The 14,264-nt window shown below is 54.4% G+C and overlaps 7 protein-coding genes across 7 annotated transcripts; 5 read left to right on the top strand and 2 right to left on the bottom strand.

Annotated features, from left to right (window-relative positions):
* Positions 1–442: 442 nt before the first annotated feature.
* On the top strand, positions 443–2,081 carry BO80DRAFT_343989 (uncharacterized protein; the record flags this gene model as incomplete). The annotated part of the gene is made up of 4 exons (XM_025715255.1): positions 443–482; positions 589–920; positions 967–980; positions 1,109–2,081. The coding sequence occupies 4 exons, from the start codon at positions 443–445 to the stop codon at positions 2,079–2,081; spliced, it is 1,359 nt and encodes a 452-aa protein (XP_025580695.1).
* Positions 2,082–2,682: 601 nt separating this feature from the next.
* On the bottom strand, positions 2,683–3,736 carry BO80DRAFT_489868 (uncharacterized protein; the record flags this gene model as incomplete). Its single annotated transcript, XM_025723610.1, has 4 exons — positions 3,433–3,736; positions 3,186–3,383; positions 2,897–3,082; positions 2,683–2,802 (listed from the first exon to the last, which is right to left on the bottom strand). Exons 1-4 carry the CDS (start codon positions 3,517–3,519, stop codon positions 2,683–2,685), a joined length of 591 nt encoding a protein of 196 aa, XP_025580694.1. The 5' UTR covers positions 3,520–3,736.
* Positions 3,737–3,919: 183 nt separating this feature from the next.
* On the bottom strand, positions 3,920–6,012 carry BO80DRAFT_9946 (putative sucrose transporter). Its single transcript, XM_025724995.1, has 4 exons — positions 5,722–6,012; positions 5,627–5,666; positions 5,238–5,559; positions 3,920–5,173 (listed from the first exon to the last, which is right to left on the bottom strand). The coding sequence occupies exons 1-4, from the start codon at positions 5,865–5,867 to the stop codon at positions 4,011–4,013; spliced, it is 1,671 nt and encodes a 556-aa protein (XP_025580693.1). The 5' UTR covers positions 5,868–6,012; the 3' UTR covers positions 3,920–4,010.
* A 403-nt stretch (positions 6,013–6,415) lies between these two features.
* Positions 6,416–8,105, top strand: BO80DRAFT_420663 (glycosyltransferase family 8 protein). Its single transcript, XM_025718416.1, has 3 exons — positions 6,416–6,785; positions 6,836–7,271; positions 7,350–8,105. The coding sequence occupies exons 1-3, from the start codon at positions 6,740–6,742 to the stop codon at positions 7,828–7,830; spliced, it is 963 nt and encodes a 320-aa protein (XP_025580692.1). The 5' UTR covers positions 6,416–6,739; the 3' UTR covers positions 7,831–8,105.
* On the top strand, positions 7,951–8,499 carry BO80DRAFT_9889 (uncharacterized protein). Its single transcript, XM_025724987.1, has one exon. The coding sequence runs from the start codon at positions 8,071–8,073 to the stop codon at positions 8,344–8,346; it is 276 nt and encodes a 91-aa protein (XP_025580691.1). The 5' UTR covers positions 7,951–8,070; the 3' UTR covers positions 8,347–8,499.
* BO80DRAFT_9890 (uncharacterized protein) lies at positions 8,500–9,740 on the top strand. The gene is made up of 2 exons (XM_025724988.1): positions 8,500–8,723; positions 8,834–9,740. Exons 1-2 carry the CDS (start codon positions 8,653–8,655, stop codon positions 9,600–9,602), a joined length of 840 nt encoding a protein of 279 aa, XP_025580690.1. The 5' UTR covers positions 8,500–8,652; the 3' UTR covers positions 9,603–9,740.
* A 1,069-nt stretch (positions 9,741–10,809) lies between these two features.
* On the top strand, positions 10,810–13,254 carry BO80DRAFT_451088 (translation initiation factor 2A; the record flags this gene model as incomplete). The annotated part of the gene is made up of 6 exons (XM_025721864.1): positions 10,810–10,834; positions 10,970–11,039; positions 11,114–11,185; positions 11,242–11,665; positions 11,739–11,967; positions 12,026–13,254. The coding sequence occupies 6 exons, from the start codon at positions 10,810–10,812 to the stop codon at positions 13,252–13,254; spliced, it is 2,049 nt and encodes a 682-aa protein (XP_025580689.1).
* Between the last annotated feature and the right edge of the window lie 1,010 nt (positions 13,255–14,264).

The raw sequence follows: 14,264 nt of genomic DNA, 5'->3' as shown, positions 1-14,264 counted from the left end.
TTGATTTGATATCTTATTCTTTGTATAACTGGAGAGGTGTTTTGGGAGGGTCCGTTGGGTTCCGCGTGGGTGGGTACTATGCGCCTATACCTATCTACCATTCTTCACTGTACCATATATACCTTGTTTTTTCTTCGATTTTTTTTTTTTTTTTCTTCGATTAGGTGTCTTTTATTTTTGACTATCATGAGAGAGAGAGAGAGAAATTAGGGAGGAAGAATGGGAGAGAGTCGAGGGGAAATTGCCGGGGCAGAATGCAACATGCGAGAAAGAAAGAGGAGAGTCCAAGCCGCCAGTCAGTATTCTAAGTGTAGACTCACCAGGCCGAGGAACTGGAGTGCGAACCTCCCTTTTCTTCCTTCCCAACCCAACCTTCCCTCCCCAACAATCCTTCCTCCCTTCCCTGCTCTCATGGTCAGTGCTGCCCTTCTCCTCCTCCGCGATGTCTGGATCAAATCCTTTCCGCCCTAAGAAGCCCGAGAGTGAGTCCGTCCGACGGTTCCGGTTCCTGCGCACCGTTCGTCGCGTGCTGGTCGGACGAGATGGACTGAGAGCTGAACCGGCCTGGATGCTGACCTTCCATCCCAGATGCCTTCGCGCCGCCCAATCCCTCCCTCCCCTCGTATTCCACCACCTCCTTGTCCTCATCCTCGAAACCCCCCGCCGTGACCTTTCCTTCGATGTCCTTCCGCCCCGTCCCTCGAACCCCTCCAGCTTCTCTGACCCCGGATCTCGACGACGCGGCCTCCTCCGATGATCAGTCCGTCTCGGACCCGTTTCACCAGCCCTCGTATGCGACCGATGAGGATGGGGAGGAGGATGAGCAGCAGGATGTCGATGATCTGAATCCCCGACGCACCTACCAGGCCGCTCAACCACCTCCCGGGGGCGATGATCGCTCCCAGCCATCGATCAGGACCGTTCCAGACCCAGCCTTATCCTCCAGGGGATCCGCGCCGCCTGCAGCCTTCACGATCCCCGTGCAGCGAAGCATCCACAACCAGCCAGTAGACCTGGAACAGGTTGGCCCATCGCGAGAAACCGCGCCCATAGCCGGGTCGACTCGCTCCTCCACGTCCTATGGGGGCACCCGGACGCCCGACAGTAGCTCGACGGATGTATCTCGACCATCCGACTTGCGTCCTGGACCAGCCAGCCGGGCTGGCTCGGGCTTGCCCTCGTCAGTAGAAATCAATTCACGCCCTCCCGCCAGCCGCCCGGGAAACAGGGATAGGATACCACCCCCTCCGCCCAAGAGTCATCACGGGAAACGGATCGCCCCAAGCCCTGGCACCACGCCAGCTCTCACCCAAACCACCCCCGGCAAGTCTACCAGCCGGTTCTCTTTCCATGGCACCCCATCTGAGCCATCATACTCCCGCCGACCCTCCCAGTCGGGGTCGGACTATTTCTCAGCCCAGCCCAGGGATGAGCCAGCCCCGCCGCAGCCGTCAGAGTCGCTCCGGCGCAGTCAGTCGCAGAACAAGCGGCCACCAACGCCCCCGCTCAGCAGACGACACAGTCAGATGAGACGGTCGAAGACCACGGCATCTAAGGTCAACCCACTGCGGCTCTCCATCCACGCGGCGCAGGAGTCCACGGCTGAATCGTCGCCGCCCCCTAGTCCAGGCTCCTGGTCCTTGAACCCGTCACGAACGCGGGAGTCCCGCACGGGCAGTACACCATCCGAGGAGCCTACGGACTCCGCGACCTCGTCCCTGCGTCCTGAATCTTCTGCTGCGGCTGCTCCATCATCGCCCACAGAGGCATTACCATCAACGCCAGGGCCGTCGACCAAGCGGGCCTCGCTTTACAACCCCCTACCCCCGCCTCCACCGCCACGACGCTCTCGCGGATCGAGCAACCACAGCAACGACAGCAGTGGACTCAGTCTCCGTTCAGGGAAACCACTCGACGAGGCACCAACGGCACCGGTACCAGCACCGGCACCAGCGCCGACGGAAGTCGAATTCATCCCCCACCCATCGAACGCCAATGACATCTTGGCAGATTTGACGCGGCTCCAAAAAGAAGTCGATGACCTGCGTGGGCATTACGAGAGCCGAAAGGCCAGCCAATAGCCAGTCTCATTCTTTCGTCGCGGTAAGTAGTATAGGAATCGTAAATGGGGATGTGTGTGTGTGTGTGTGTGTGTGTGTGTGTGTGTGTGTGTAGACACGTGAACGAGTGATGAAGCATAGCGCTGTTCTTCTTCTTCTTCTTCTTCTTCTTCTTCTTCTTCTTCTTCTTCTTCATTTTTTCTCTTGAGTACTACTTACTAAGTATATCGTTCGGTTTGTTCATCCATGTACGCACAGATCTTAGGATCATTATGGGAGATTCCTCTTATCTTCGTGGTCATCTCTGGTCTTTGGAGAGTGACGTCGTAGTGAAACCCAGGGTAATGTAGCCACTAGCCAAACCGACTATCTATATCGAGACACATCCACACATAACGATCCATAATATCCATGCACGTGATCCACAGTGTCGTACTGCAAGATACTGCCACCCATGATCTATTACTCACATGGCACCCAATGCATGTCCCAATAAGCCGCATAAGGCGTCTTTGATATACGTAATATAACAAGTCCAAAAGCGACTCTCATACTCTTAGATATAGACTGAGGTGCTGGTGATGAGGACGTGTCTTCTAGTGTGTAGTGTAGGCCTGACGTTCTATTCAATCACCCGACCCCTGACACAAAACGCCGAAGAGAGAACCCCGAATCTAATCTCCAAGAGCGAATCATGATACACCTCATCATCCGACTCGACGCTCCATCTCAAAACAAAGAACTCGACTAGCGCCACAACAGCCATGGAAACTTAGCTCTCCGCTACCACTCTTGCCACCGGGCCGGAAGTGGAGCGTCTTATTGTCTGGTATTACGGAGGGAGAAGTAGGAGGAGTAGGAGGAGGCTCAACGCCCCAGGATATCGTTCCATCGTACGATCTCATGTCTCGGTGACCCTCGCACCAGACTACCGCAATATCCGTGACGATGCGGCCGGAATTGCCGCCCCCGGCTAACACGGCACCCGCGGCCATGTCTGCCATGTTGCCGTCTCGGACGAACTGTATGTCTCGAACCCGGGCGACGAGACGATCTGGCCGAGTGGAGACCGTGGAACGGAGCGAGTTGGCTGCGGTGGTGGCTCATTCATGGCTTGGCGAGGACGACGAGAATGTCTTGCAACCCCCGATGGATGAACCAAGGAAGAGACGTCCAGGGGAGGTAGTCGAGGCGGGTGGTGAGAATGGTGGCGTCGTGCGGAAGGATGTAGAGGCCTACTAGGGCTCCGGTGGTGTTTTGGTGACGCTGGTTGGCTTTGTCACTTGGGGGGAGAGATGATAATTGGGCCTGCGATTCGGCTGGCTTCCTCGCCGGCGAGGGGCTTTATGAACAAGAAGTTGGCTTCGCTGACGCTACCCCCGATCATGTTGTATCTAGAGGTGTCAGCGCCGCCAAAGGCTCGGACAGTGCGCTCCAAGATTTGTGTCCCAGATTGCATGCGCAGACAGCGGTCAACTCGTACTTTAAATTCTGGGGAGAGAGTCGTCTTTGTTCAGCGTGTGTAATTCATGCGTTGCGAAGTGAACGTGTGCAGCGTCTCATAGCGGCTCTTCCACGTACCATTGCCTGTTGTAGGAGGCGTAGGCGGCCCGGTGACAGGATGTGCCCTGCGTTGTGATGAAAATAGAATGAGTACGGTGACTGAAGACAGGGTGTGTAATGGATATGGCTTGAGGATGAGCGATAGGACCAAGGCGCCCATATTGAGGTTCTCTCTGAACCCTGTCGAGATGTGACCAGAGCTCATGCCAGCATTCTTGTTGACATCACCTGCAGTTTGCCAGCTTCAAACGATGCTACGAGGCTGCCAGAACCCATTGCGCTGGCAACAACTTTATGGCCACCATTGGCGAGGCAGTGTAATGATCGATTATCCTGGGCCCAATATCGGGGATCCAAGAGTATATAGACAGTTGCGCAGCGGCGTCCCTACTTTCTTCCACCTTGCTCCTCGAGACCCATTGTCAAAAAACCTGCAAGTACGGCTGCACATCCCCCAAGCCTCATCACCCATGCTGTGCTGGTGTCCCAGGGCTCCCCTCGTGGCTTCTGTAGCGCCTTGAAGATGAGGCTGCCTATAGCACTAGAAATGATCTGAGGAAAGGAGATGGCGACGTTGTGCAGCCCAAGAACGACTCCAGCTTGATTTGCTGCCTTATCACCCGCTACCCTTGGTTCGCCGGCCTCTTCGCTGTATGGAAGAATGCTTGACCCTTCTGTTTCGATAGATCTCCCTCGCTGATGCTGAGTTGGCCGACCAGGGTCTTCCTGGGTGATTTCGGATGCGATGAGCGCATATGGCGCCCACGCTGTGACGGCCCAGGCGATGCCAATGACCCCTGTCATCACCGATGCCTGGCCGGGGGAAGATATGAAGAACGTGCCAAACATACAAATGGAAAACAGGAAGTGAGAAAGAAGCCATGCGCGCCGCAGCGTAAACCCAGGGATCCAAAGCTTGAAGGGTAACGTGCTTAGGCCAGTGCTTGTTTGAGTTGCCATCTGCTTCTCAGACGGAACAACTAGTAGTGGTAGGATAACACTTGCTGCAAAAGACACCAGTGCGTTTACAAGCAGGGCCAAAGTGCCGATGCGTGTAGCTTCTTCCCACACCTTGTTAATCTCATCATCCGATAGGCCACGATGCTCGTCGAAGATAGGGTTCACATACAGCTGCCCTATGTACGTGGTGGCGTAGAATAAGAATGAAAACCATCCAAACCATGCTGCGGCCTGGATCATGTAGACCTTACGTATACGCAAGGGGAGACGGTGGGCAGATTCTTTGATAGACTGGAGCAATGAGATGAACCCCGGTCCTTGATATGCCGATGGCTCTGCGCGGGGATCTTTTTCCTCAATGTAAGAGCAAGTGATGGACAAGGTGATTGCCAGAGACACGCTGGCGATTACACTGATCGCTTTAAACTGGGTATTCCAGAGGAATGGGAGAGCCTTTGGTAGATCCAAACCACCGATGATAAAGCCGAAGATGTTTCCTGCGCTGACATGACGGCTTGCCCAGGCATTTGCTGTCTCCTGCTGGTGAGCAGGGGCGTTGTCAACAATGAACGCCCGGGTTGCTGCTTGAACTGTGACATGAGGTCAGCTTCATGTTTAGAAAAGAGAGTGCCCAGATCAGCTCAAAGAAAATACCGGTGTTGATAGCAAAATCTTGACAGTACATCAAGAGAGTCGCAGCAATAATCACTGCTGTTTTAGCTTCAGCTGCCTGAGCATCGATGCCAAGGAGGCCCAGTACGCTGCCAACTATTTCTCGCACCCACGCCAACGCCAACAGGCAAGCGGCTAGAATTGCTCCCCCGAAGACCATGAAAGGCTTTCTCTTGCCCCAGGAGATGCGGCAATTGTCACTTCGGATGCCAATGTAAGGCTGCACGAGAGTACCGGTAAGGGGCCCCGCGATCCACACAAATGCGAGTAGTGCTTTGCTCATTCCTAACGAGAGCAGATATGGCTAGGCATAGAAGAAGCGAAGTTTGGTTAGCGGCTAATACTCGCCTTCATATGGGGGTCGAACTCACCGATCCACTGGAATGCTGGATCGAGTAGACAATCTGGATACTAGGGGGCAGGTTAATGAGGCCGGCGGTCAAGCCTTGTACAGTCAACAACTCACCCTCCCATGGCTAGGGTCAGAAGGAAAAGAAAACCACTGCTCTTGGATGCCTCTTCAGTGTCTTCTTGACCTGCTAGAGTATTCGAAACTGCCCGAGTCCGTCCATCACGGATTAGAGGCTCAGCCTCGTGGCCGTTCTCCGTCATCAGACCAGACAGTCGGGATTTGATCAGGCTTCCTGGTAGCGACGAGGAGAACAAATGAGCGAGCGGCTAAGGATTTCCGATAGCAGGAGATCCAGAAGGGTCACTGATGAGAAGGCAATCGAAAGAGATGTTTACTTTGTCAGAGCTCCGGGGGAAGTAGATAGATACTCGATCCATCGGGCTGACCGCCTAGATTCCCGGAAAGGGAAAAGGATCGGCTGCTGGTAGCCAATCGATAGCATCTTTGCAGTGCTGGGTGATTGCTACTGTCACTACTAAGTACTAGTTATGTACTATGTAGATCCTAGATCAGTAAAGCTGGCAGGCCTTAGTCCTGCAAGAATCAACTCTAACAATGCGCGGATAGCAAAAATTATCTATCTGGATACAGAGGAAGAGGTCGGTGCTTGCGACCACGGATAATATGCATCCTAACGGTGCCAGATCTGGGCCCGACAGGGCGGAACAGCCATCTCTTGATCACCACGCTGTATCTATCCGTCATGAAGAAACCCCACTAATTTATCTATCTAGGCCTTCGAGATTTTTCCATGTCCGATCCCTGACTAATGCTGTATTCGTGATAAGGATAAGAATGGCGATATCGCTAGGACGAAGCTGGTTAGGCTTGCCGTGAGGATGCGAGGCACCCGAAGGCATCAACCGCGCCATCTCCCCTCATCTGCTCTTACCCCCGAGTCCCGAGAAAGCCCCAGCCTGTACGCAGACCCCAGAGTGCAAGCAGCAACCTGCCAGAGTCAACCACTGCCGGTATCAATCGTGTTCTCAACGTTGCGCCATCTTCCACCACACCCCGGACAGATCTCTATCTAGAATCTACTATCCACTATTTATATCTTAAGGTCCTGGCCATGGCCCACAATAGTGGCGTTCCCCGCATCACGGATGCGACAAAAGGTACGTGCCAACAATGACTTTTGAAGAGCGCTCAGAGCTGACCTTCCCAGTGTGGACCACGCTCGTCACGAATACTGCTTACCTATCTGGGCTTCTGACCCTGGAGTACTCCCTTCGCAAAGTGGGCTCAAAATATCCGCTGGTAGCCCTCTACACAGACACCTTCCCGGCCGAGGGCCACGCTGCTCTCGATGCTCGGGGGATTTTGAAGCAGCGGGTCCCCTATCTTCTTCCATCGATACCAAAAGACTATGCCAATGATGTGCGATTCTATGACTGCTGGAGCAAGCTCACGTCCTTCTCTCTGGTGGAGTATGAGCGCGTCGTGCAGCTCGACAGTGACATGATGGTTCTCCGGAATATGGACGAGCTGATGGAAATTGAGCTGGATCCGCCAGCTATGGCCGGGGCAGGAAACCGTGTCTTTGCTTCCAGCCATGCTTGTGTTTGTAACCCGCTGCAGAAACCGCACTATCCTCAGGACTGGTATGAGCCCGCTCGATCCCTGCCGGCAGTACAGATACCATACTCCTGGAGATGATCGGCTAACACACCATCGTGTAGGATCCCTTCCAATTGTGCATTCACCTCACAACATGAGACCCCCAACGTCGCCCAAACAGAGGGTGCGTCACCCACTTTCGGCTTGGGGATGAACAACGGTGGTCTCCTGGTGGTCAATCCGTCCCAAGAGACCTATGACAGAATCGTCTCGCAGCTTGGCTCGACCGCGACGTCCAACTACGAGTTTGCTGACCAATCCCTACTATCAGACGTGTTCTTTGGGCGTTGGGTTGCGCTGCCGTATGTGTATAATGCCCTCAAAACTATGCGGTGGGAGGGGGTGCATGATGCGATCTGGCGGGACGAGAGCGTCAAGAATATACATTATATCCTGAGCCCGAAACCCTGGGATGAGAGTGAGGATATTCGGACAGGTCGCGTGGCTCGGCCGATCCGAGACGCATCGCACTCCTGGTGGTGGGAGACCACGGAGGAGAGGGTCAAGGAGGAAAGGGCAAGAGGGGTCGATGACCGGTTCTAAGAGCATGGGACGGTTCTGGACCACCGCTGCACTTTAAAGCATATAGACCTGTCACAATCCAAGATCAATGGTGTTATGTACATATGTCCATAAATCGAGCCCTCGCTAGAAGGATGGGACGTGGAATGGAGCGTGTCGAGGGAACAGTCATGTCATGTCCGACTGCCAGGCTGCATTCGGAACCCGCCCATTCAGGCTCCCAGGTGTCGAGCCCCGCGCCACGCCCTGATTGGCCGGGAGATGACGTCAGGGACCGCCTGGGCAGGACTCGTCACTGATTGGATGTATGCATTTGTTCCAGCTTCACCACCACCAGGGGAAATGCGCCCAGCGACCGCGGGGAACTCGCCTGGCCTTCCGAAACATCCCCCTAGAAGGCGCATGGAATGGACCTGCATAGAGGCTGGGACGGGCGATCAAAAGGAGGCGAACCTACTTCAGCAATTCAGTGGCTCTGGCCCACCGGCAGCCTCACTTTCACTGACCCGTTCATTCATTGACTTCCATACTCGCTGAACGACCTGCCGTACTGCTGCTCCCAAACCTTAAAAGGCCCATTGCAATCCCCCCATCCTGCTACCGTTACGCGACTGGATGCATCTCGAATAGCGCAAATTCACTGCCCCGCAGATCGCACCCGTCTCTGGGATCCGTCCATATCGCCTCGCAACTAGATCAACCTTGTGACCGCTACCTCTTCTTTGACTGTTCCTCCTCCTCCCCAAGCGCGCCACAATACTTTTCATCTAGCATTCAGCCTGACTGCAGGTTGAGTCCCTCTGTTTGCGCACACCACTATCCTGCGAGCATCGCCAGGGCAAAATGACCACCCCGACGTTGATTAACCTCCCTCCCCCGCCGTCTGACCCGGTGACTCCATCGGATATGGGCCCGTAAGATCTCCAGCTTCTATATGCTTCCATTCTGATTTTCTTATTCTCCTTTCTATCCTCTCTTAGTATCTGCACCGAGTCAAGCTGACCAGAAGCTCGCGGCTCATCAGGGGGACCCCCAACTCCGGCACCACGTCGTTGTCGGCATTGTCTACAACCGCCATTAAGGATGGCCATCAAGGCCAGCCTCTTCCCCACGGTCGCCATGCCCACCACGCCCATTCTGCATCATCCACATCCACTACTACTCTAGAAGCCGAACGCGCCGACCGTATCTCCCGTCTAGCTGGTCTAGAACGGGTGGCTACTGCCCGGGCGGGTGGCACACCGCAGCCCAGTGGCATAGTACCGGTACCTCAGTATCCTGGATACTTTGACAGTGGCTCCGGCATCAAGGAAAGAAGTACAGTAGGTAGCGCCAGTGCAACGGGCAGCATAGGGGCCCGCACGACCTGGGCGAGCGGCAGTGATGCATTTGATGCGGACCGCATGAGTGAGTACCCGGAGGATGGAACGTCGAGCGTGGGCAACTTCAGCGATGAAGGGGATGCTAGCCTGGTCGCATTTGGAGAGGGTGCCAGTACCATCAGTGGACCGACTTCGCATCCGCTGCTGAACCGAACATCATCGGGACATCGACCGAGTTCGTTGAGCAGCCCGGGCGTGAGCCGCGCGAACCCATTCGCATCCCATCTGCAGCACTCTGGGGAGGGGCCGATGGTGCTGTCGACCCATTCGCCCACGGGATCCGTTACACCCGAGCCTACACAGGATGCGCGGATGGTGGATGGAATGACCTATGATCCAAATGTGGTTGACACCACCGTGAGGACCCCGCGGTTGGCCACTCCCGCGCAGGGTGGCGAATCAGCCGAGTAGGTTGCAGGGGTGGTGCAGGTGCAAAAGCCGGGCAAAAAGGACCATAGGCGTTTCTTCGGGGAGAGGGGGGCTCTTATTTTGTTTTAATTTATTGCGTTGCTTTAAAGAGGCTTGGGATTTGGGGGGGGGATTGTAATTGTACGGGAAAGAATGGGACAAACTGCGACCATGGGAGACGGACAACATTTGCAGCGAAAGTGAATCGGAATCTGAATTGTAGGATAGCTAGCGATGCGGTGTTCTTCCTCGTAATTTAGTTCGGAAATCAAGATTCTTCAGGGAGCGTGGAATGAATGGATTTGACTGCCACTAGGCACGACTAGGATCTCCATCCCGACCGGAGGCAGATTGAAACAATGACGAATCGGGAGAATCTTCGTTCGAGGCTGGACGGGGAAGCGACTGAGTCTAGACCCGTTTCTGCTTCTGCTGCTTCTGCTGCCTCCACCAGATCCTCCTCGAGACTGACGAGTCGCCTCCTGCACCAGGAAATGCCTAGTTGTCTTGAACGCTCCAGGGAAGAAAACTGGACGACAGGCAAGAAAATGAGCAGCTGTTGCAGGACTGGGGCCGAGACCGCCCAATGGGAGGGGCCCATCGCGGCCCTTCAGCCTTTCTGCCTCTCCCCAAGTCTTTCTTCTGCTGCTCGTCTTTCTCTTCCGCCTCTTCTCTCTTCTTCTCTTCTTCTCCTCCCTCCTCCTCCTCTTCCCTCTCTTGTTCCTCCTCTTGTTCGCCTCCCACCCCTTCATCCTTCTTCCGACCCCGACCGTCTAGACTCCTGTCCCTGTCATTGCTGGCATTGACTTGTCAAGCATTCGAGAATCCCTTTGGACCGGAGACTCGACTGAGGTTTCGTTCCCATCCCGCCAAGCTTCGCTGCCAATCCACCGTCTTTGTGTGTGTGTGTGTGTGTGTGTCTCTCGCGGCCTCCAGCCCAACATCTCGCCACGCTTCACGTCTCTGCCAATCTTCCCCGTCTACCCCTCAATCGATCGTTCCCAGACTGTCTGGAGAACTCTCGTGGAATTTTCTGCTACCTTGTTACACAACCTAAGTGGCGGGGAACGTTTCACGTTAGCACTGGGACCCTAGGATTTGTGGAATTTCCTGGGCCTTCGCATCGTCATCTGCGCGCGCATTGAGCTACATCAGTGGCTTTCGTGAATTCGTGTTTAGTCCGATTAAAGTGAACGTTGAGACAATCAAAATGGCAGCTCCCACCCAGCTTGCTTGTGAGTTCTCTCCTATTTCCCTTCCTGCCCAATTACTCCCCCCTCTCCTTCACCTTGGTGAATGCTTCGATACAGTATTCTATTTAGTGCTTGGGGGGCTTCCGATGATTTGTGGGCAAGGCTAACCAGTTGCAGACCGTACGGTTAAGGGCATTGGCATCTTGGATGCGGCCCCAGTTTATGAGCCTTTGTCGGGGTTCGAAAAGTAAGCCTTGTTCACCCCATCAACTTCTCTCTGCTGGCTTTAGTTACTGATTATATGGTCTCGTGTTGTTGCAGGCCTGAAGGAAACCTGCGTTGTAGTGCTTATTCGCCCTGCGGCCGTTATTTCGCATGGGCTTCCCCGGAGAAGTATGCTATTCGACCCCAACCAAAACAAAGGACCATGCTTACAGATTGTCTATCAGGGTCACCATCGTCGATCCTTCCGTCGGACACGTTGTGTCGACCATTGCTGCCGATAATGTCTTCGAGCTTGGATTCTCGCCGCTCGGAACATACTTGATCACCTGGCAACGCCCCACGAAGGACGCGAATGGCGATACTATGAAGAACCTGAAGGTCTGGCAGGTCGTCCAGCCGTCCCCCGATAGCAACGGTGACGCGAATGTCGTCGTGGGCAGCTTCGTCCAGAAGTCGCAGACCGGCTGGAACCTTCAGTACACCTCCGATGAGCGTTACTGCGCGCGGGTCGTCACCAATGAGGTTCAATTCTATCAGAGCGAGAACCTGTCTCAGGTTTGGAATAAGCTGCGTGTGGAGGGGGTTGCGGACTTTGCAGTCGCACCCGGAAAGAACCATTCTGTGGCCGTATTTATTCCTGAGCGTAAGGTATGTGGGAGAATGGGTTTCTGCTGGTAGAGGTCTGTTATTCTTCAGGGCTGACGGATTCTTTGTTGCTTAGGGACAACCCGCTGCTGTCAAGGTCTTTTTGGTGCCTCAGTTTGGATCGCCGGTCTCGCAGAAGACCTTCTTCAAGGGCGACAAGGTCCAGCTGAAGTGGAACGAGCAGGGTACCACTCTGATTGTGCTCGCGCAGACGGATGTGGATCGGTCGGGCAAGAGCTACTACGGCGAGACGACTCTCTACCTGCTTAGTGCTGGTGGTGGCTTTGACTCCCGTGTGGACCTCGGTACGTGATAAGCAGATGCAGCTTCGTTCGTGGGTGAAACATACTGACAATCGACCAGACAAGGAGGGTCCCATTCACGATGTAACCTGGTCTCCCAACTCCAAGGAGTTCGGTGTTGTCTATGGCTACATGCCTGCCAAGACTACAATCTTTAACTTCCGCGGTGTGCCCAAGCACACCTTCGCTTTGGCGCCTCGCAACACTATCCTTTTCTCGCCTCATGGGCGGTTTGTGCTGGTGGCCGGTTTCGGTAACCTGGCAGGCCAGATGGATATATACGACATGGATAAGAATTTCCACAAGATCGCCACCGTCGAGGCCTCGAATGCCAGTGTTTGTAACTGGTCGCCCGATGGCCAGTACATCTTGACGGCCACTACCAGCCCTCGTCTGAGGGTGGACAACGGCATCCGTCTCTGGCATGTTAGCGGCGCTCTGATGTACAACGAAGAGATGAACGAGCTTTACGACGTGTCCTGGCGGCCTCAGTCGCTCATCCAGCATCCCCTGGGTGACCCGTTCAACCCCCTTCCGGCTCCCCACCCCTCTGCTGTCGCATACTTGAGCACCAGAAAAGCGCCGGTGAAGCCTGCGGGTGCGTATCGTCCCCCGGGTGCCCGTGGTCAGCTCACGCCCCTGGCGTTCAAGCGTGAAGACCAGGGTGGCGCGGTCTTTGTCCGAGATGGTGCGAGCGGCGGTGCCACTGTTCACACTACGAACGGATTCGGCAGAACGCGCAGACGTGAGGTGCCTGGTGCCGAGCCAGCCGAGGAATTCCTTCCTCCGGGAGCCGCTCCTGGAGGAGGCGTTGCTCTGCCCCCTGGCGCCGACCAACCGGAGAAGCTGTCCAAGTCGGCCGCGCGCAACAAGAAGAAGCGTGAGGCCAAGAAGCAAAAGGATGGCGAGGACGAGGAGGCTAGCCCCAACCGTCGCGGCGACAAGGGCCACCATGAACGCAGCCGGTCCAAGGGTCAGAATGAGCGCAAGAATGGTGGCCAAGCCAACGGTGCGGCGCCTTCGGCCAAGGCGAATGCCAATGCCAGCAACGCGGCCGCGGCCGCGTCGGCGGCGGCTGCGGCGGCGGCTGCGGCTGCGGCTGCCGACGCGAGCGGCGCTCCCACTGCGCAGGACAAGAAGATCCGCGGTCTTCTGAAGAAGATTCGGGCGATCGACGAGCTGAAAATGCGTCTTGCCGGTGGCGAGAAGCTCGAAGATACACAGATGAAGAAGATTCAGACCGAGGAGGCCGTGCGCAAGGAGCTCGACGGCTTGGGCTTCAGCGGATAGATAAAACTACGCCATTTGATCATGGATATGAGTACAACCAAACAGCGTTGAATTGACACCCATTTGGAAATATGCGCACAGATTAGCGGCTTTGGCGTTTTCCTGTTTTCTCCTCTGGTCTGGGCTTCTGCCTGACTGCCTGTATGTACATATTGTCCAGTGGTTGTTCTGGTCTGGCTGCTGTGGAGTTCCAATCTTCTCTGATCTGGATGATGTCTAAAAATCTCTCTGGGGTTGGTTGCTTGGTTGGCTGGCGTGTTAGAGGTGTCTCTAGCGAGTGTGTCCCTGTGCGATCTATTCACCATGTATATTGTATATACATACACTGCAAGATTCGCGGAAAGAAGAACATGATTCATTCCCTAGATTTTACTTCCATCTATCCTCTCACCTATCCTGATATTATCAACCTTTGTAGGTCGGGATGCAATGAGCACTCAGTCATCCCCTGGCAGCCATAGTTAACGTATCAGGCACTAAGTATTTACCTAAGTGCTTGCTACTAGTTATGGATATATGATGATGTAGGAACTGTTTCGAAAATGTGTCCGTGTTTACAACCAACCTTCTCTTACGATTTGCCTAACCAAAGCACCAATGTGAATGTCATTTCACTTTGTTCATTCCTACTTATTCCCGTCAGATGTCTCCGTTCGAAAGGGAAAGGACTAAGATAGACCTTGGAGTTGATGATCAGATGTCAATTTGTATTGGTTGTATCGTGAAGACGGCGAAGGAGGGAAAGATACCGTACAGATACAGGGGACTAATGATACTACTAGGCAGTAATATAACTGAAGACGACTTAAAATGGGATCGTAAAGTAGTTACCAGGAAGAGAATTTTGCGAAATAAGTTTCAATGTGACCTGATTGCTGTTTAACAGATGTTGGTAGTAAATTTATGATATTTTGTCCTACGATAAGAGATACGTATATGCATAGATAGATACGGGAATGTTCCCATCAAAATCAATCCACTGCTCCCCGTCTAAACCCCAAGTCGGCTGG

The sequence above is a fragment of the Aspergillus ibericus genome (assembly GCF_003184845.1).
Source record: "Aspergillus ibericus CBS 121593 unplaced genomic scaffold BO80scaffold_1, whole genome shotgun sequence".
Classification (NCBI taxonomy): domain Eukaryota; kingdom Fungi; phylum Ascomycota; class Eurotiomycetes; order Eurotiales; family Aspergillaceae; genus Aspergillus; species Aspergillus ibericus.
The sequence above is the reverse complement of the archived record's forward strand: the minus strand, read 5'-3'. Positions and strand labels throughout refer to the sequence as shown.

Excerpts from the sequence above, each read along its gene's own strand:
- BO80DRAFT_9946 (XM_025724995.1), bottom strand. The coding sequence starts at position 5,867 with ATGACGGAGAACGGCCACGAGGCTGAGCCTCTAATCCGTGATGGACGG. Across the intron at positions 5,667-5,721 it reads CTGACCCTAGCCATGGGAGG|TATCCAGATTGTCTACTCGA; the intron begins GTGAGTTGTTGA and ends CCTGCCCCCTAG. Across the intron at positions 5,174-5,237 it reads AGATTTTGCTATCAACACCG|TTCAAGCAGCAACCCGGGCG; the intron begins GTATTTTCTTTG and ends CTCATGTCACAG.
- BO80DRAFT_420663 (XM_025718416.1), top strand. The coding sequence starts at position 6,740 with ATGGCCCACAATAGTGGCGTTCCCCGCATCACGGATGCGACAAAAG. Across the intron at positions 6,786-6,835 it reads CATCACGGATGCGACAAAAG|TGTGGACCACGCTCGTCACG; the intron begins GTACGTGCCAAC and ends TGACCTTCCCAG. Across the intron at positions 7,272-7,349 it reads CCGCACTATCCTCAGGACTG|GATCCCTTCCAATTGTGCAT; the intron begins GTATGAGCCCGC and ends ACCATCGTGTAG.
- BO80DRAFT_9889 (XM_025724987.1), top strand. The coding sequence starts at position 8,071 with ATGACGTCAGGGACCGCCTGGGCAGGACTCGTCACTGATTGGATGTAT.
- BO80DRAFT_9890 (XM_025724988.1), top strand. The coding sequence starts at position 8,653 with ATGACCACCCCGACGTTGATTAACCTCCCTCCCCCGCCGTCTGACCCG. Across the intron at positions 8,724-8,833 it reads ACTCCATCGGATATGGGCCC|GGGGACCCCCAACTCCGGCA; the intron begins GTAAGATCTCCA and ends GCGGCTCATCAG.